This window comes from Pteropus medius, unplaced genomic scaffold (genome assembly GCF_902729225.1).
Source record: "Pteropus medius unplaced genomic scaffold, Ma_sr-lr_union100, whole genome shotgun sequence".
In the NCBI taxonomy this organism is placed as follows: Eukaryota; Metazoa; Chordata; class Mammalia; order Chiroptera; family Pteropodidae; genus Pteropus; species Pteropus medius.
In genome coordinates this window covers 12822185-12844341 of record NW_024352787.1, presented here as the reverse complement: position 1 = coordinate 12844341, position 22157 = coordinate 12822185, and the positions used below count along the sequence as shown (strand labels likewise).

Below are 22157 nucleotides of genomic sequence, written 5' to 3'. Positions count from 1 at the left end.
GTGATTTAGTCCTTTCTTTGAAAATACACTAATTAAAAAGGGGCATGTTTATTTGGCAATTTCAAAATTTAGGTCTATTTTTTTTACTATAGATTATCTAAGAAAATAGATATTGTGAGTCTATCACTACACACACGCACACACAATAGTTCTAGGAAATTTCCCTTATTCAGTAGTTAAAATGGTTTGGTGCAGATCCATGAAGTTGATTTTTATTCTTTGTTGCACTGTAATATTCATATCTAGCATGTTTGGATCTACTGCTTACATTTTTGGGCATCCAAAGACGTAGTAATTAAGTTAAAGGGTTGAATGTCCTCTAGTGGTTTTCTTTATTACAAAGATAGATTGGGAATTGGATCTATTGGCATCTTGCAGTGTTAAGTGTTAGTTAATTAATTTACATCTAAGAATGAGTATCTTTTCCATTGTAGACTATTAAACATAAAATAATTAGAAATACCTTAACTTTCATGCCTATATTGTAACATTGAGTTTTACTATTTGGTGCTTATGGGTCTTTGAAGAAGTCAGGTAAGCACTCTCATGCTGTAGTTTTTCCATAGTAAGGTTAGTAAAATATGTTGAGTATAACTCCTGCACTTATCTCATTTGGTTGCTATGAGAATAATAGTAATAGATAAGTTAGGTGCTATGCTTATTAATATAATTTTCAGTGGCCAGGGTGATAAATCTTTTGATTTTATGTTCAGAGAATCTTAGGGATTCACAGGTTCTCTAGAGATAACTCTTGTCTAACCCCATTTTACAAGCATAGGGTCTGAGACCTTGAGATGTTAAATGACTCGTCCAAGGTCTCCTACCTACTTTTAAGTCCCTAAGGCAGTATTTTTTCTGTTATATCATGAGGCCTTCAGTTCTTCTCATTAAACACATTGTTCTTTTACCTAGTTACTTTGTCCCAAATTATATAAATAAACTGAGGATTTCCGAAACAACTTGCCTTCCTAGCCAAAAGTTAGCCACACCTTTTAGCTTTAAAAGAGGGAAGGTGTAATTAAACATCTAGTAGCTTACAATGTAGCAAATATATTCTCAGCCTAAGAGAATTGTTGTGCTTGGATATTGAATGGCAAAGCTCTAGAAAGTATACTTTAATGATTCAGTCTGTCTACTACCAAAATGGTTTCAGGTCTACTACCAGAATAAAGAGAAAACTATTTAAGTTTCTTCTAATAGCAGGGATCTATCATTCTTTTCTCTTTTGTTTGTTGCGCGTTTTGTTCTTTAATAGTAGTCTCTTGTTTTATCTTTCACTCTTTAGCCTTTTATGAAAATGACCTACTTAAAAGAAAGATTGTGTTTTTGGAATATGTTGGAATAAACTCTTATTTTTTGAAAGAGTGGAGGGGAACAACCTTTTTTGATGCACTTGAAATTATCTCTATCTTATAGTGATAAATGTTCATAGTAGAAGCACTCTGACAACATAAAATTTAAAAATTAATAACAGTGCCTAAGCTGTTAGCTAATTTTATTTCAGGAGCTTAAGGATATTCTGACTAGATGATTAACATCTGCAATTGCAGTTTCTAACACAATAAGATTGGCTTCTATAAACTATAAAGAACCTTATTAAAACAGGTAACTGCATATCATCTTTTAAATAAATAAATTCATTATTGTCTCTTACCAGAAATATGATGGGCATCTTCCAATAGAGGTAAAAGCTGTTCCTGAGGGCTCTGTCATTCCCAGAGGAAATGTTCTCTTCACAGTGGAAAACACAGATCCAGAGTGTTACTGGCTTACAAATTGGATTGAGGTAAATTGTTTTGTTTTTAATTCTGATTTAACATTAATCGAAGATATAAAAAACATTCAACTGGGATTCTAGTTTAAAAATTGCTAATTTAATTACTAATAAAGCTACGTAATCTACAATTTAATAAACCTTTCAAGTCCTCAATTTCCTCATCTATAAAATAACAGTTGTACTAAATAATCTTAAAGGTTTCTTTCAGTGAAATCTCATGTTCTGAAATTTTATTTAAATCAAATTATTAGTTATTACTGTTAAAGGTCAGTTGGCGTCTTTTTTATTTGTTGCAATCCTTACTATATATTATCGTAGAGCAAAAATTAGAAAAACACCACAGGTACATTTTTAGTAACTTAAAACATTTCATTTTATGGCCATTCTATTCCAGTTAGACTAAAGGAATTTTGTTCAAATTTTTAATAGCTGATTTCTTCATTCTTATCAACTAAGGACCTACGCTGTACCACCTGATGTTTCTCATCTAAATACATTCAAGATTTGCTTATTATTTTAATTCCTAAGCACAAAAGGAAGCTACATTATAGAATCTGAGTTTATGTTAAAGCCTTTTTGTTTTTCCTTGCATCTATACTTAAGCAGTTATGTTTTCATATGCTCATAGTTTTGATATTAATAATCTAGCCCTTCAACAGCTTAATTTAGCTTTTATCTATAAGAGGAAATATTTTAGAAAGTGACCATAGAAATACCAACTTTCAGTTTGAGAGATGTTTAGAATTGACTCTTTATCTTATTCGTTTATTCATTAAACTTTTTTTGTTATATTGTAAAATAATACATTTGAGGTTCATTGTAAAGACTGAACAAAATTTAGAAAAAGTAAGAGGTCCAAGAATATGTTTGAAATTCATTTTTGCTAAGTTGACAAGGAATTTAAAACTTTCTTATTAGACTCTTAATGGGCCATCAACTAATAATAAGCTAATAGTCTCCGAAAAAAAATGTACAATTAACTAAAAAAGTTGATTGCTATGTTTTAAAACTTTGAATTAACTGTGAACTCAAAGTAAGAGAAAATATATCTTATTAGTTTTTCACAATTGTTATAGTGTTTGTACTGGCAAATATTTGATTTCGAGGAGATGGTATTATGAAAACACAACAGTAAATGAGTTCTTAACCACATCATCTAGTCTATCTTTTTACTTTCAATGACAGAAGACCCTAAATACATAAATCTTATTGTGAAAATCATCATCTATGGATAATCTTTTTTTGCTTGTTTCTTTTTAGTTAAGAATTTAATCAATAAGTGCTCTTCCCTCATGTCTAATTGAACTTCCATAAAGCAAATATTTATGGACATAGAGAACTCATTCCCAGTCTATCTTGCTGTATGTACATAATAAATAGTTTTTGTCTTCTTCAGAAAGTAAAAAAACACTAGCCTTTAAAAAAATCCGTTTTAAAATTATTATTTTGGTTTATTTCACTAAAAAACCATAAAGTACAAAATTTTATATAGAGATATTAGAGCAGTGGTATGTTAGCAAATATACAAATATCATTTTTAATTTAAAAATTATTAAACATGAAATCCAGTATGAGACTGTTAGATTTTGAAGAAAAGAAAAAGTACATAGTTCCTTGTTTTTATTTGCTTATAACCTGAAACAACTTATATCAGGTTTACCTTCTATTCTAAGGTATATTATTTTAAATAATTTCAGGCATTTTTACCTTGGCACAAAAATTAATGGTCTGACACAATTCCTTATCATAGTTTCTAATAGATCCATGTTTTATAAGACACTGTATTTGCTCTCAATGCTGGGTTTCCAGAAGAGACATCTTCATAGTAACTTTGTATCCTTTGTGGGATTTTATGTGGGGTTATAGGAGATTTGTCCTACTCTTACTCATCCCCAATCCAAGCTTACCACCTTGTATGTGAAATCTGTTACCAAATCCAATAAACTTGTTATTTACAAACTTGAAGATGTTTTTCAGGCCATCCTTGATTTAAAACATTTTAAATAATAGTACTAAATAGTGCTCCTTCCAATTCTATCTCCCAGTGTATGTTCAAAGTTACTAATAACATTTTTTTATTGTTATTCACCATATACTGAATTTTAAAACCCACGAAAATTATTGAATAGCTTTATCAATTTCAATAGTAGTGCTAGAATAAATTTTAGTCCTCAAATCAGATTTTAAGACATATTTAAGAGAGCCTAAAGGTTCTACAGAGGTGTCTCAGACTTATGCGGGACTAAGGAATGAGCATATTGGGCTACAGTTAGCCGTCTCTTCCAACAAAAACAACAACAACAACAACAAAACTTTATGCTGTTAGAAAAGATGACTTTAAACACTATTACATTAATCAAATGTCCTCATTTCACAGATGAGGAAATTGAGCCCTAAGAGGTGAACGGACTAGTTAACAGGGTAGGCCAGTCCCCTTACTACTGTACCACACCATAAAATTCTTTATCCTGCACAGTAACGTTATTATAAATACATCTTAAATGAAATTTGCAGATTCATTTACTCTAGTTTTAGTTTTCAGCTAAAAATTTAATCTTGATTTATATGAGCAAATTGCTGTTTTGGAAGAGTTTCCAACAAGGCCTACTTTATTAGACCTTGGATTAACCCAAACTAACTTGCCTTTTTTTTCCCTTGCTTACACCTACAGTGATCTTTTTTAAAGGGGACTGATTTTATTAAGAGTATAATTTAAGCTGATTTTGTTGGACTATGGAAAGGAAATGGTGATGTGAAGGATCACTGTGTCTGATAGTTATTTCTCTCCTTCCCTGGCATTTTTCGAGGGGTAAGGTCAATCTTCTACCTTTATAACTCAACTAGAGTTGTTCACATTATGTTTTATCTACCTCATACTCCTAGATAATATCAATCTAAGTTAAATTAAAATGTTAGCGTTGATTGAAATTAATTCAGCAAATGAACATTGATTGAGTACCAGCTATATACAAAAAATGCTGGGCACAGAAATTAGAATAAGATATGTTTTATTTAAGGACCTTTGGAGAAGGAGCAATTCATTCTTAACTAACTACTAACATAAGTAAGAATGCTGAATTAGCAGAAAAATAGGTGACTCTGTCTAAGGAAACATAAAATGGAAAAAACAAATAAACTTTAATAAGGAAAGGAAGAGCTGAGGAAATGGCACAGTATTCTTAGAATAGCAAATGCCCAAAGGGGACTGCAGCACAAAAGTGGAAAATATAGTAGGAGATAAACCTTTAGAGGCTAAACAAAGCAAATTTCTATATGAATTGGCTTTTTTCTCTATGGACAGTAGATAGTCATTAAAGGATTTTAAAGAATGACACAACCTGAACAAAATTCTCACTTGAAATGATAACCAGTGATGATATGAAGAGTAAGTCAGAGAAGCTGAAGATTTAGAGGTAGGATAATCATGGGCATTGAGCAATGGAGGCATTGAGCAATAGAGTAAGTTCAGAAGCAGAATGTTTAGAGATTAGAGGTGATTGGTTATAGAGTTTAAGTTAGGAGTTGCATCAGATTTCTATTGTTATATAACAAACTACCCTAAAGTAAAACAACTAGTATTTCTCATGATTCTGTGTTTGACTGGCTGATTCTCTTCTGGTCTTGCTTAGACCTTGGCATCTGCATTCAGCTGAGGGTTCAGCTAGGACAGGACATACTAAAATGGCCTTACTCCTGTGTCTGGGGCCTCACTTTATAACTTAGGATCCTTCACAACATGGTAGTCTCAAGGTTTTAGGAGAACACGAATAGAAACTGCAAAATCTCTTGAAACAGAAGTCCGAAAGTCATACAATATGGTCTCTGCCACCTTCTATTGGTTAAAAACAAATCATAAGGACAGCCCAGAATCAAGGAATGAAGAAACACTCTCTTGATGAGAGGAGCTGCAAAGATTTGGGGCCATATTTAATCAGTCATAGGAATCTAGTGCTACAGTTTTCATTTTCTTTGGTGACCGAGTTGGGAAGTCCAAAGTTAAATAGTCTCTCTGTTTTTACTTATTTTATTTATTGAACACTAGTATTCAGTATAAGCTCATTTTATAAATTTAAAATATTAAATACCTTTTCGATTGAGCTCAGACACTATTGTCATCTTAGTAGCTCCCTCTAAAACAAATTTGAGGTTGCTTCTAATAACAGCCTATCTGGTTTATAAAATAAAAATAGAAAATTATGATCTTTGAAGAAGGAATGCATTCCCAAGCCATGATAATTAACATGGTTGCCATTATTAAACATCAGACCTAACTTTGGAGTTTCCTGGCAGTCAGGGGGGAAAAAAGGAAACAGAAGGACAGTTTGATCAGAAAGTAGGAACCTAGCAGTTCTTCCATTTCCTCATTTGGGAACTTATAGGTACTAAGTTATAAAATAGACAGTGGCCTCGCAATTTTACAACATACACAGAAATGTTTTGTGTGGCCTTCTTATAATGATGTTTGATAAAAGTCAAGGACTTAAAGCATAACTCAGTGAATAAAATTCTCTAGTGCTAAGCAAAAGTATCTCAAGTATATAACCTACCAATAGTCATATTAGCTCCAAAGAAAAATTAGATCAAAGACTATCTAGAAGAGTAAATGAATAACTTTAGACCTATACTATTCAAGGTGTAGTCCATGGACCACTGCTGGTCCATGAACTATTTGATGTAGATTCACATTAAATACAGAAATCAAGGATAAGCATTTAGAAGACTTTATGGTAATTGCCTCACCATCCAAGTGTGAGTGTATTTTATAAAACTGTTGGTCCATGACAGATTGAAAATCTTTTTAAAAGTTGGTCCTTCTTCATAGATTGTCTTTCTAAATTTTATTTGTTTCTTTGGAGCTTTGGATAGAAATTAAGTTATTTGATATTTTTTACTGGTAAGGACCTGGTATGTTTTTCCTTCATGTTGCTGGTTTGAGAGCCGAGCTATGCACTGTATCTGGAATGCATGTGTAGGCATCCTGTTACACAGTTGAAATATCTAAATGGTATTTTCAATAGTATGGAAGTCCAGGACGTATCTCCAGAGAAAGCTAGGTTTTCCTCAGAAAGAACCCAATATTTTTTGTATTAATATATGTGATTAATTTTATTATTACAGACTATTCTTGTTCAGTCCTGGTATCCAATCACCGTGGCCACAAACTCTAGAGAACAGAAGAAAATATTGGCCAAATATTTGTTAGAAACATCTGGTAACTTAGATGGTCTGGAATACAAGTTGCATGATTTTGGCTACAGAGGAGTCTCTTCCCAAGAGGTAAAAAACTGTGAAATGAAACTCATAAATAAAATGTGGAACCTTATAAATAAAATGTGGATTGTCCTCAATATATTACCATTATAAATGTTTTGGGAAATAATGGGATTACAATTATAAACTTTCTGGGAAATTATTGGTCTTCTATGTAGGCTACATTTTGAAATTCCAGAGATTCAGTCAGTGTATTAAGTATCTACTATGTGTCAGCCTTTCTTCAAAGTACATGGAATATAGCTTTCAACAAATGTTCTTATCCTTTATATATTGGATGAATGGACTAATAGACAGATGGACAGACAGACATAATATAGCAAATGTCATATAATGCTACAGAGAAGCACAAGGCAGAGTAAGAGAAAAGAGGGTGATGAGAAGTGAGGGTGCGTCAATATTAAATAGTTCTCTTTGAGGAGATAAGAGTTAAAGTTGTAAAATATTTAGGAAAAACTAGATCTTTATCATAGAAATTATTATCTCTGAAATTAGTTAACTGTCTAAGAATAACAAAACAATAATTCCTTTGGGAGCTATGCTCTGTACTTCAAATAATGGGTTTTTCTTTTTTTAATTTCAATGCATGGTTTATTTTTCAGACTGCTGGTGTAGGAGCATCTGCTCATTTGGTTAACTTCAAAGGAACAGATACAGTAGCAGGAATTGCTTTAATTAAAAAATACTATGGAACAAAAGATCCTGTTCCAGGCTATTCTGTTCCAGCAGCAGAACACAGGTAAAATTCTGTTTTCATCCTCCTATTATCTAAACATTTGTTTTCTAAAACTACTAAGTTTTTTCACTCTTGTATTTGTAATTCGGTGATATTTTGCTTAACTACAAAGCCACATATTCCAGTAAATCCTCATGAATCTAAGTAATACAAATTCAGTATTACACTTTGTGCAAAAATTAGTATCAGAGAGGTAGAAAACTTTTAACTATCCTGATAGAAACAATTTAACAGCTTTTTTTCAACTCTTATATTGCCATATAGATTTTACGTTAAGGACTTTTTTATTGCCATATGCAGATAGATTTTATTTGTTAAATTAAGTCTAGGAGCACTCATTGTAAAATCTGGTTAACTTTTTTCCCTTTCCCTGCTCTTCTATATGACCTCACCTATCTTTGCCCTAGAAATTGTCATCTGGACCCAGTACCCTCAATTGTAGATGACCAAGTAAGCCCTTTTGATAAAAGGAAGACAGTTCAGGTTTTTCTTAGGCTTTCGTATCTGATCTTACTAAACCATCTCAAGTTAAGCTAGAAGGCAGTTATAATCTAAGCAGCAGCTGCTCAAGTCCTAGAGTTAACTTTGTTGAAAGTTAGCGGAGTTTGAAAAATGTATGCCAAAGTTTATTTCTGGTTCTTAAAACAAAATTTATTTACTATTTGAGGAGGTTTATCAGGTTCTACGCATACTTGAATATTGCAGCGTGCCAAAACCAGCAGTGATTATAGAATAAAGCTGAGCTTTTATTCAAGGCAATCTGAGTGCTACAAGAGATAGAAAGATAAAAAACTGACCCTATCTTCAGAATAAAAATAGTGCACTAGCAACATTCTGCTCTGTCGATTAACTACTTTTAAAGAGGTACAATTAAAGTGTTTTAGTGGTGCAAGGAAAGGAAAGGAAGGATCATTGGTTTGTATTATTCCACTGGCAAGATCAAGAAAGGTTTTATAGAGATGGTATGTGAAATCTTGACTTCTTGAAGGAATGGTAAAATTTAATGGTAGTGATGGGGGAAATCACTCATTCTCTATTTATTGCATGCCTAACATGTATCAGGTATTTGTCCTGAAAGAGCAAGAATGAAAGAGTGTGTGAATGTGTTTAGAGAATCAGGAGTGAAACAGATTTTTGTAGGCAACATAGGGTAGACCGAGAAGACAGGCTAGTAAAGGCCCTCAAATTCATGGTTATTCTAATTCCATTTTTAAGTGGGAGGGGGCACTGAAGTCTGAGCAAAGAAGTGAAATATTTTAGAGAAATATTTTAAGATTATTTTGGTAGAATATCCTCTAAATTGGAAAAAAGAGAAACAAGAAGGTAGAAGGCTTTATAGAAAGCTATTGCAGCAGTTTAGAGAGATAACAAGGTTAGAGCCAAGTGGTCAATGAATGGAAAGAAGTGGATAAACATGATCGGTGGCTTGGGAGATGAAATTGCTAGCCTAGAACTTGATGATTTGAACTGGGGCCCAGTAGAGATTAGATTTTCAGGTAACATTTATGAGCATTGGTGTATTAATAGGGCCTTGTTGAATACTTTCACATTTAAGAGTAGTGAAACTGGGAATATTTTTCATTAGCTAAAGGTTTTAAAGTTGCAGTATTTTTATTTTACATATCGATATATGTATATCTTTTAAAAACAACGTAGTATCCATATAACAGACTCTTGACCAATGGTTTTGTATCAGAGTAATAAGAGTATGGTATTATAAATCTGAGAATAAAGATAATATCTTAGGGCTTTCATGTTAAAACAGTGAAAATCCATATTATATTTATAGTCACATAATATTTACTATATTTGTAAATTTCAACTCCTTGATATATAAGAATATTTCAGATGATCTTAAATAGAAAAGTCTTAAAACAATAGCATAGTATTGTCAGTAGAACTTTGGACTGACAGGTTGGGAAACCTGAGTAACCTTAGAGCTGACATACTTGGGTGGCCTTGGGCAAGTCACTTATCTCTCTGTTCTTCAGTTCCTTCATCCAACCAGACAAAAGGAGGAGCTAAGATTTTACATCTCCAACATCAGAAAGTCATTGAGGATAAATGAACTGACATCTAAAATAACTTTAAGAGAACTCTAAAATTTAGAGCACTGCCATCATTGTTATAAATATTTTCTTAAGGAATATATGAATCTGGACTTAGAAGTATTTAGTATCATAACTCTTCCCTCAGACTTTGGAAAGATATCACATTTAATTTGGTGCTGTAAATTGTAATAATAGCATGAATAGAATTCATTGAACAGATATTTATGTTCTCCATATACCAAATACTATACTAGAAGAATTGATGTAACAACCGGAATGACCTGTAACTATAGGAGTTTTTTCTTCCATTACAAAGCTCTCCAGTACTGATATTTGAGCTTAATTCTCTCCACAATAAAGAGGACAGTAGCATTTCTTGATAGAGAGTTGGCATCATAGCTACTAGCTGCCTCTGTAACTGTTTAGAAGGATATTCACTATAAAATGAGTTTTATATAAATAGGCTATCTTGCCTTTTTAGACAAGAGAGGTATCTGGGTAGCTAAGTCTTTATAACCCTGAATTGTACATAACTCTGCTATTCCCAGCATACCATTGACAGTGTGGGAAAGTTGTTTACTCCAGTCTTTTAGAAAAAAATAAAATGACAGTTTCAAACATAAATTAGTATGGCTCTTCAATTAGTTTTGAGATAAACTTATAGTCACATGGGGTTCTATAATAAATAAATGAATTGTCTTTACATTATTTTACTTAGGAAAATGGGGTAGAGGCAGACTAGAAAATCAGAGAGAAAGGAAAATTGCTCGGCATGAGGAAATAGTAGCAATTTTCAAATTCATTATTAGTGTTCTGTTTAAGAATTTTAAAAATCATACATTAGCTAACCAGCAAGTACTTAAGTTACATATATTCATCTGTTCAATAAGAATTGTATTGAGAACATTGTAAAAATGACTATAACCATTCTTGCCCTATAGAAATTCTCACACTCTGTTTCCCATCTTAATTATGCTTTGCTCTAACTAGATATTAAGATTCTTATTCCCTGGGCAAATATTAATTGGTAGTGGATAATCTGTAAATGAAATAAAATACTACCTATTACTGGACATTTGAAGATATAACAGGTTAAGAGTTAGTCAACTGTATGTATGTATGTATGGTATAGTATGAGTAATTGTCTTTAAGTATAAGATTTTGAAAAGTAAAAGAACAGCAAATGTATGTCCCTACTGTTATTGGTATATGGTTTCGAAAATTCACAGAAGGGAGCCAAGTAATTACATCGCCTAGCAAATAATGGGAGCATGTGTTCATTTTTTCTAACATCTAGGCATAGTGAATAGAGTGCAGGTACTTTTTTAGTTCACTGATTTTAAATGGGTAGATTCAGGGATACCAAAAAGATGGGGGAAACTGTAGTTGGTTCAATATGACTTAAAAGCTAAAATAACTATTGGAGAGGAATTTTAAAAAATTGGTCAAGGGGTGGTTTGGCCCACATGTTCAACTAAGCTTCTGATCTGCATTCATTAAATCACTCACTTTCTCTGCAATGTTGATGATGTAGTATAGAAAACATGAGATATCATTTAGGAACAGATAATGTGTCTGCCTAAGTAAATCTTTATTTTCATTTTGTTTTCTAGTACCATAACAGCATGGGGGAAAGACCATGAAAAAGATGCTTTTGAACATATAGTAACACAGTTTTCATCAGTGCCTGTATCTGTGGTCAGCGATAGCTATGACATTTATAATGCGTGTGAGAAAATATGGGGTGAAGATCTGAGACATTTAATAGTATCAAGAAGTACAGAGGCACCACTAATAATCAGACCTGATTCTGGAAATCCTCTTGACACTTTATTAAAGGTAAATTTTAATACGTAATTTGATTATTAAAATGCCTGTAGACCAGCTGCATCAACACTACTTTTAATTGCATTTATACATACACCATTACAGAACTATCTGGACCAGTCCACTTATTTTAAAGTTGCAGCACAGAGAGAGTAATAGATTTGCCCAAGGTCATACATTAATAACAGAAGGGATACCCAGAGTTAAGCTTACATCCACTGTCAGATAGTTAAGTACTGTTGAATAGATATGTTCTACTTTCAAAATTAATTAATAGCATTACCATTTTAACCAGTCCTGTGATTTGGTTAGCAGTTTATGGTTTCTTTTCCATTATCACAAATCATTGTTATACCTTTGACGTTTTTAGTGCAAAAAAATATATATGTGCAAGGTGATGTGGAATAAAAATAATTTGAAAATACTTTTCAAATACTGATTCTTTAGAGATACTGTTGATCCTTAATGTAGCAATGTCGCATTTTTTTAGTGTTCAGGACTTGGTTTGCCTTTTTTGAAAAACACTAATAAGAGCAGGTTATTTGATCTTTACTACTAGGAAAACACTGTGTTAGGTGCTTAACTTTTAATCACTATGAAAATCCTCTGACAAATATTCTCTTTTATATAGACAAAGAAACAGGCTTAGAGAGGTTAAAGTAACTTGCTCAAGGTTACAGAACATAAACTAAGTCTCCACTGTAGATGGAATAAGCTAAGTCTCCATTGAAGATGTTTCTAGCGATCACCTTCCCACTTTACTACACTGTTTTCTAGCTAATGATTAGATGATAAATTATCCCTTAAGCTCTGGAGATCATCTCTAAGGAATTTAAGGAATGTATTTATTGAACATTAAATGTTGAGAAGAGCTAGAAGTAAGTCTTTTCTTTCAGCAGTTCAGAAAAAAGTCAATGAAACCCACTGGTTTGCGTTCTAAAAAGGCAGTGGTGGGAGGCGTGTAGAATCAAGGGAGGTCGTTTTCTATCCTAATTAGTAATAGGCCAATCTGAAAGTCTTGGCCTGAAAGATCAACAGGTTTGGTTTTAGCAAACTTAACAGGTTTCATGTTTTTCCTGTTACCTAATAAAAATGTATAAACCTAGTTTTAAGAATAAACTGAGTCATTTCTGTGGAATATTCTCATTGTTAGAACCATAAACCAATTTATTTAGGAAAAAGGAGTGATTATTGGGAAGAAAATTTGTCTAATGAGTCTTTTGTATCTCTGACCAAGATTTCTGAGAAATTTTAAATCAATGTTTAGGTATTTCAGCTGCTACAAAACTTTCAGTAGTTAATGAGTGGTATGATTTGCATATTATCCAATTTGGTTTTAAAAAAATGGGTGTCATCTTTAAGTGAGGAGAATTTCAGAGAAACTGGATTATATATGCTTCATTTCTGCATATCATTTCTCTGAACTTGGTAATTCAAATGGATTTATATTAGTTATATCAGAATTAAACCAAACAAAACTGTTGGGCACAAGCAGAATAAATTCAAATCAAAAGTATAATCATGAGTTTGTTAAATGATGCTTTCTATAAAGTATTATATTTGCTGCTTTAAGCTCTTAAGTTAAAGGTTTTTTCCTGAATCTATATAATAAGAAAGATGTAAGAGAAAAATCTTATGTTTTAAGCCACTTTATCATGTAGATTGAATTGATAGAAAATAGTATGCTGGTTTCTAGCATAATCAAAAGGAATTGAGACTAAATTTGAGAAGGCTTATACATTGTTGTAAAATTTTTTAAGTATTTTTAAGTATGATTAATTTTATATTCTCAACATTGTCTAGCAGTCATTTTTTTAACTTTGGAAAGCTTTTACACTTTCAGTTTTAGTTATTTTGTGTTCGATATGTATTTTTCTGTACAGGTTTTGGATATTTTAGGTAAGAAGTTTCCTGTTACTGAGAACTCAAAAGGCTACAAATTGCTGCCACCTTATCTTCGAGTTATTCAAGGAGATGGAGTAGATATTAATACCTTACAAGAGGTATGTGTTTTATATTAAATGTTCCAATAAGGTAATCAGGTAATTAAGGTGTAGTTTGATAAACAGCACATTAATAATTTCAGTTAATTATCATTTTTTTGTAAGTGTTTATAATGGTATATGTCTTTTCTGTTAATTGCTTAAATTTTATAAATAATAGTAACTTAAAGCATTTAAGTACCAACCAAACCACATTTACTATTTCCAGTCCTTACTGACCACCTTACATCATGAGCCTAAAGAAATATCACTATGAAACAAGAAAATGCAAGTGAAGGAATGTTCCTTGTATATAAAACAAAGTCTTGATCCTGTTCAATATGGAGTTTCACGTACTCTATCTATAACAATGTGAAACTCAAACCCAATATATACTTTTTCAAAAATTATAAAATGATTTGTCAGCTCTTCTAAATTAAGCATTACTGTTAAATTTAACCAAATAGAGTATAATATTAAAACTTTTGCCTCTTCTGTTTTCAAATAAGCTTCTGAAGAGCTATAATTTCATTTTAACTAATACCCAAAGTACGCCATAAAATTTAAGGATATCACTGATGTCATAATTTGGATTGTCTCCTATTGTAAACCACTGACATTTTAATATATACTAGTCTCTGATGGTATCCACTTTTATGATACAAGTATCAAAGGATTTTTCTGTTTGAGTTTGGTGTGGTTAGAGTAAGGTCAATACTATAAATAGTTTGTTTTCCAAAGATTTGTTTAAAAGTAAGAATTACTGCATATAACAAACATTATTTCTGCGGTAATATATATTTAGAGTTCCCAAAGGTTGTATCTGGCATAGATCTCTTGCAATAACAGGAACAAGGTTTCTTTCACCAACTCTCCCAGACCGCTTTGCCTAAGAAAAGTGGGAACTCCCCCAACCTCTTCTGAGATATTTGGTGTTGGGACATTAGGGGCTTTCATTTGAAAAGGGAAGAGAAAGAAGAAAAGTCCACACGAGGAGGAAGACCTGAGTATAGAAATATCAGCTGGCATATGTAATTGCTGTTGTCTCCTTAGCTTAGCTGAATTAAAGATTTCTTATCTTGGTATCGGAGTACTGTACCAGTTTCAGAAAACCCATTAGCCCCATTCTCTTCCCACTGCCCTTCCTTGTTCCAGTGGTGAGCTCTTTGAGTCTTTCAATCAGTATTTAAACTTCTCTCTAAAAACCAAAGGTCTCAGCTTTCCTCTTTTTTTTTGGTTTTCCGTTTTTTTTTGTTTGTTTGTTTGTTTTAAATAAACTTTGAGAATGTATGTGTGTTTTAAAAGTTGAAAAACAGCTCAAAACTTGAACTTTTCTTTTTAACTGTAACAGGAAGCTAAATATTGAGACAAATATTTTTTGGCACTGGTAAAACCTTAAACAGAACAAGCAGAGATTGAATAGTTTGTGTAATGCAGATGCACTCATACATAAGTTTACTTAAAGGTTCATGTATAATAATAAAGATTCGAGACTAGGATTATGTACAGTCTAAGGAATCACTTTAAATTGTGTTTTTTCCATCTTGACTCTTCACATATAGCAGTAGAATTAGATGGTTGGGGTTTACAAAGGTTAGTTTTCTAAATATGGGTTTGTTAAAAGATAAAGGTTCTTAGAGTTTATATAATTTTTATATTGCAGTGTCCGAAATAATAAGTTAGGTTGAGACTCTTAGTATTTGAGGGGAATATGGTGAATTTTTAATGATTCACTAACTTTAGGAGACAGATGAGAGAAGTTTACTAAAGTAACCTTTGATAGTTGTAGCCAGTTTTTTCTCACTCCCTCTCATTTACTTCATTTCCCCAACCCTAACCACAATTATAGTACAACAACAACAGATTCAGTAACTTTGAACAAAACCCTTTGCTTTCACACTATCCCTCAGGCTGGTTTTTTTTGGGTGGGTGTATCTTTTAAAAGAGACAATGGTGAGATATAATTTTGTATAGGCCTTAGTCTTCTATCATCATTTACTGTGTTATAAAACAGTTCTAGAATAGTTTATTCATCAGTATGGCCCATGGAAAATTACCTGCTTCCTCTTCCAAATTACTTAATTTTTACTTGTTTGTTTTCTTTATCTTTTAATCTTGTAGATTGTAGAAGGCATGAAACAAAAAAAGTGGAGTATTGAAAATGTTTCCTTTGGTTCTGGTGGAGCTTTGCTACAGAAGTTAACAAGAGATCTCTTGAATTGTTCCTTCAAGTGTAGTTATGTTGTAACCAATGGCCTTGGGGTATGTCCTTTTACTTTTACTCCTGTATTAGTACCTTTTTTATGTATCTAGGTAGAATGCGGTTATTGAACGCAATAGTCAAAGGATGATATGGTCTTGAACTGAACTATTAATATTGTTGGATACCACTGACTTTGACTCAGAAACAAGGAAAAAAAAGAGACATTAGATAATAAATAACATGACTTAGGAGAAAAAAGGAGACTTGGAAAAGGGGGGAAAAATAAGGCGAGAGATTAGGTAAGAGACATAATGCAAATCAGTCATTTCCCACTACTTCAGTATATAACTTTGAAGTCAAAAAGTTGGCATTACTTGAGAGGGAGTGTCAGCTAGCCTAGCCAATGTATATTAAAGGTAAGCAAGTATGTAAACACTATCAAAACAGACTTTCAGGAAGGTGGAGTATGAGATTGGAGTCATGATACCAGAATCATGTTCCAGTAGCCTTAGAACAGTAGAACCCAAGCTGCTAGGCAGCTGAACAGCAATCACCCTAGATGTATATACTTTTTTTCCAATGGAGTTGAGTGATCATTTCTGACAGTCTTCTTTTTCTCTTTTTTAATTCGTATTACAGATTAATGTCTTCAAGGACCCAGTTGCTGATCCCAACAAAAGGTCCAAAAAGGGCCGATTATCTTTACATAGGACACCAGCAGGGAATTTTGTTACACTTGAGGAAGGAAAAGGAGACCTTGAAGAATATGGTCATGTATGTATCCATGCTGATTGGGTTTTTTGTTTTTGTAACAGTAGTAGTTTGGCTCTCCACATTAAGAAAGGAAACTTTTATGTTGTATTTTGATTTCAAATTATTTTCAGAACAATTTTTTTCTTGAAAGACAAAACAATTTTATTGTAAAATATATATAACAGCTGACCTAGACTACCAAAATAAGATGAAAGATATTAGTGGCTAGATCATAAATATGAGACCTGTACATACATTGGGTGAAATACTTTGTAACGTTCAAAAAAAGTAAAAGTTTTTCCACATAGTGACTGATGAGCTTTTAAGCAAACTGTGTATTTGATCTTACTGCCAGTTAGCAATGAATCTTTTCTGAAGAGGAATAGTTAGGAATACTTAAAGAATGCTGTTTTAGACTTCTCATAACTTCTTACATTATAGTAAACTCTGGTAATTTTAATGGATAAAAGAAGGGCTATCCAAATTCTAAAATGTTAAATATAATTCCATTTTTAAAAACTTAATGGAATCCTGATGTTTTCTTTTTAGTCTCATTTGATTCTCACAGCAACTCTATGGGCTAAAAAGGCAAATTATGGCATCTTAGTAGTGTAATGTGAGAAACTACGTGACTTGATTCAGATTACATAACTAATAAATGTTGACCCCTAGGCTCAACCAAGTTTTCTGATTCAGGTCAACCAAACTGGAAAAATATATAGTATGCTAAAGTCCATATGAGCTAATGGCCTTTAACATACAAAAACATACTTACATTCATGAACTCAAAGTTATAAATTTCTGTTTCTCAAGCTACTAGATTGAAAAAAAATCTCATTTTTAAAGGGAAACTACTCATGTATATTCCTGTTCTCAAAGAAAAGTTTACATTAAACAAATACTAATTTATTACTTTAGATTCTTTATACCATATCAAATATTCTTTGTTACTTTTGTTATATTCTTCTAAGATTGAGCCAAAATTAATGAAATAACATTTTTCTGTTATCTTTAATGAAAAATATATATGTTCCTAAACAGTCTTTTAGAATTAGATCCCTTTATATGGTCTGTTAATGCAGTTCTTTGAGTAGCCTTCACTTAACTCTTATACCTATCAAGACTTTGCTGAATTAGTTTAGTCCAGATGGACTGACATCATTTTAGACATGGTCATAACTATTACTTAAAAAAAGGCTTTGATTTTAAGAGTATGTGAATGATATTCTAGAACATTTGAAGCAGTAATCAATTTATAATTAAGCATTTTGATTTAAAAATTGGAACCACCATTCCTTGACAGATCGTATTGAACTTTATGCAAGAAAATGTTATAGCTAGAGCAGTATGATTTGAAACAACACAATGACAAAAAATATTAGATAATGCCATATGTATCTCACAGTCTTCAGACTAGATGGAAAAATTTAGGCATGATGGATTTTTCAAAGAGAAATTAGAGTTAGATAATTCCTTAGTGAGAGAGGAATGGCTTTAACAGACCCAAAAGGGAATTTAGTCCTAATTTCTCAATTTATATTTGTTACCCTTGCATGGATCAGATGGATTATGTGTATCAGTGACTTTTCGAATATACGTGGTCTTTTTAAATCAGTCACTATGCATTAGTCAAGAATTAGTAGTTATTTATGTTTCTGTTTAGTTTTGGTTTCTTGTTTTTTAGAGGCGTGTGTGTGCTTGTTTGTTTGTTTTTTGTTTTAAGGCCCAACTCAGTGACTAGGAAATTTATTAAATTGCAGGTTGATGAGTTTAACTGGTATTGGGTCTATTGGCTGGGAACAAGGGAAGATCTGGCAGACTTTCCTTACTGCTCTATCAGTCATGCTTATCACCGATAGTGATAGTTCTAGGCAACCAAGCAACAAGCATCTTCTGTCTTGAAAAAAAAAAAGATGGGTCAACTAGGTTTTTCGGTTTTTCTTTTAAGGAAAATTGTTTTCAGAATGTAATATTTTGATCATTCCCATTCATAAAAGTTAAATATTTCTATGTAGCCATTTTAGATTATACCTTGCTCTGCCTGCCCTACCAGCATTCTTTGTGTATAAAATCATTTCATAATTTGAACACCATCAACATCTCTATTTGACTAGTCAGTCTAATTCATCGAAGCATTCATTACTTAAGTAGTTTGCTTGGTAGTCTAATTATTAAATTTTAGTATTGTTGTATTTGTGCAGGATCTTCTCCATACTGTCTTCAAGAATGGAAAAGTGACAAAAAGCTATTCATTTGATGAAGTAAGAAAAAATGCAAGGCTGAATATCGAACTGGAAGCAGCACCTCATTAGGCTTTGTTTTATGACTGGGTCTGTGTGCTAGCCTATGTGTGTGCGTGTATGTGTGTATTTACGTGCATGCACGCACGTATATACCTGTGTGTATGTAATACATGATGTTTATTGTACAGATGTGTGAGGTTTTCTTGTGTTTTATGATACATTACAGCCAAATTATTTGTTGGTTTATGGACATACTGCTCTTTCATTTTTTCTTTTTTTTCAGTGTTTGGTGATCTCAAATTAAGAAATGCACTTAACCATGTAAAAGATTAATGCTAAAGTCAGCTTTTTAGGGCCCTTTGCCACTAGATAGTAATTTAATCTGATATTGATCTTTTCACAAATAACAGAACCAAGAAACTTTTATATATAACTGAAGATCACATAAAACAGATTTGCATAAAATTATCATGATTGCTTTATGTTTATATTTAACTTGTATTTTTGTACAAACAAGATTGTGTAAGATATATTTAAAGTTTCAATGATTTAACAGTCTTTCCAACTTTTCATGATTTTTATGAGCACAGACTTTCAAGAAAATACTTGAAAATAAATTACATTGCCTTTTGTCCATTAATCAGCAAATAAAACATGGCCTTAACAAAGTTGTTTGTGTTATTGTACAATTTGAAAATTATGTCAGGACATACCCTGTAGAATTACTAACCTCACTGCCCCGGTAGAATATGTATTAATCATTCTACATTAAAGAAAATAATGGTTCTTACTGGAATGTCTAGGCAGTGTACAGTGATTATATACGTTGGTCATTGTATTGTACCAGTAAAATGCCAAATTTGAAAGGCCTGTACTGCAATTTTATATGTCAGATATTGCCTGTGGCTATAATATGCACCTCAAGATTTTAAGGAGATGTTTTTAGAGAGAATTTCTGCTTCCACTATAGAATATATACATAAATGTAAAATATTGACAGAAGTGGAAGTAGTGTATTTTAAAGTAATTACACTTCTGAATTTATTTTTCTTATTCTATAGTTAATATGACTTAATGAATTACTGGAATGGATAGTAAGTGTACTTGTTTTAAATTTTTTTATTCTGTTATATTTTTCATTAAGATTTTTAAAAATTAAATTGGATATTAAATTGTATGGTTATCACTTATTAATTTTAAACTGAATCCCTCAATAAATACTGAAGCAAGTTCTTAAATGAAGATAAGTTATCCCTAGTGAAAAGCATGACAACATGAGTTTGAATAGAAGGATCTTAACCAAAAACTGAAGGTTGGCTAAATTCTAGGTGTTCAGCATCAAAATGTCAAAGAGTGATTAACTGCTAGATTCTGAGTCAGTCATCACATCTAACTGGAGACCAGTTTTTTTATTTTTTTAGATGATTCTTTTATATTTAGGTCTTGTAAGGCAGGGGTTGGACAACTATGGCCTGCAGGCCACATTTGCACTGTTCTTTTTCTGTAAATACATCTTGCCTATGGCTGCTGAGGACAGTAGGAGAAATTGAGTAGTTGCAATAGTGACCACATGGCTGCCTACAAAGCCTGAAATGTTTTATTACCTGGCCCTTTACAGAAAAAATTTCTTGACCCCTATTCTAAGAAAAGGAGTGTGCATTGAATTTTAAGAGAAATACTGATTTTCATGGACGGGAGGCTAAGTTGATACAGAGTTTGTCTCTTTTGTTCTTTGTTTTCTCATTTAAGAATCTGATATTGGAAGACTAATTTAGAAACACTTTAACAAGATGACATTAAATGTGAAATTTTAAAAGTTGAAAAGCCATAAATCATGTCCTCTAAACAGTTACATGAGAAAATATTTTATCAGTAGAGTAACCTAATGAGAGGTGAGTTGCCTTTATTAAACATCTTTTATAAGCATCATTAAAAAATATATAGGTTTTTGCAAATAATTTCAAACACTTGTTTAACGAGAACAATAAGCATTATTCACTTTTAGTAAGAACTTCATCCTGTAATTTCTGGTAGAAAGTAATTTTAAGCTGAATTTTTTTAATGTATCTAAAGATTAGTAGTATTAAAAAGAATACACACCTTCACAAAATGTGCTAAGGGGCTTATAGAGAATCAAGGAACTATTTATTACCAATAACAACTTTGATAACCATCTATAATTTTGATTTTGTTTAAACATTGGAATTATATTGTAGATTATATTCTTTGTGTACTATGAATTGCAGCAGTTTCAAAGTATTTAGAGGAGGATTATAAAGCTTTCAGTGAATGCTAAAATCTGTACATTTGTACTTGGTCATAGATTGGGGACTGGAATGATTAATTTTATTAGCTCTTAGCCACTTGGAACTGATTAATCCTGAATTTCCATCACTAAGCTCTTAGTATTAGGCCATCCCCATTCTGAGTAGCAGTGGTTAACATAGATATCAAATAGAACTCTGCTGTGTATCACCCTTAAATCAGCCTAACTATTCCAGACAAAAGCAAATGGCATGTGTGGGTTTGCTTACGTCATTAGATTTGCAACTGATAACAGTTTATCCCCCTCAATTCATAATATCATGAAGTGTTTGTATTTTAAATAGGAGATAGGAGTTCTGTATTAAGACTCTTTATTTGTACTATATACTTAAAAGCAAAATGGTTTTAATGATTATCCCTTATTTCCTTTAATTATTATGAAAAAATATTTTATAATGAAATCCATCTTGGAAAACTAGAAAGAGAAAAGCGGCAAGGTATATATTGTTCTGTTTGCCATAATTTAGAATTCTGCACTTAAACAAGTATTTTGTAGTTTTACATTCCTTTTTAACCCATTCAGTGGAGAATTTCAGCTTTTCTCCAAAGTTGTGTGTTAAATCTCATATGTATTCAACATCAAAGATAAACATGTAATAAACATGGAAATAAAGTTTAGCTCTATTAGTGAAATCTTAAATTTGACTGTGTTCTTCAAATAATGGCATTTCCAGACTTGCCTTTTTAAGGTATTTCTTCAGTTCAAAGAATTAAAGAATGAGAGAGGGAGAGGCATCAAAGATGACTCTTATTTTCTACTCTATGCAACTATATGAATGGCAGTGCCTCTTACTGAGAGAGAACACTTGAGAAAGACCAGATTTGGTGGGAAAGAGCACAATTCCTATATTAAGATTTGAGATGACTTTGAGAACACTTGAGAAAGACCAGATTTGGTGGGAAAGAGCACAATTCCTATATTAAAATTTGAGATGCTTTGAGACATTTAAGTGTACATAAGTTGGATATACAGATCCTTGGGGACAGAA

The 22157-nt window shown here is 32.1% G+C and overlaps 1 protein-coding gene across 1 annotated transcript in view; it reads left to right on the top strand.

The window, feature by feature from the left end:
* Positions 1 to 21808, top strand: part of NAMPT (nicotinamide phosphoribosyltransferase) — a 31853-nt gene extending 10045 nt beyond the window's left edge. The window contains exons 5-12 of the mRNA XM_039849466.1: positions 1658 to 1786; positions 6896 to 7054; positions 7651 to 7787; positions 11449 to 11674; positions 13546 to 13665; positions 15766 to 15906; positions 16487 to 16621; positions 18802 to 21808. Coding sequence (XP_039705400.1) covers positions 1658 to 1786; positions 6896 to 7054; positions 7651 to 7787; positions 11449 to 11674; positions 13546 to 13665; positions 15766 to 15906; positions 16487 to 16621; positions 18802 to 18912 — 1158 coding nt within the window. The 3' untranslated portion in view covers positions 18913 to 21808. The remainder of the gene's footprint in view (positions 1 to 1657; positions 1787 to 6895; positions 7055 to 7650; positions 7788 to 11448; positions 11675 to 13545; positions 13666 to 15765; positions 15907 to 16486; positions 16622 to 18801) is intronic.
* The last annotated feature ends 349 nt before the right edge of the window (positions 21809 to 22157 follow it).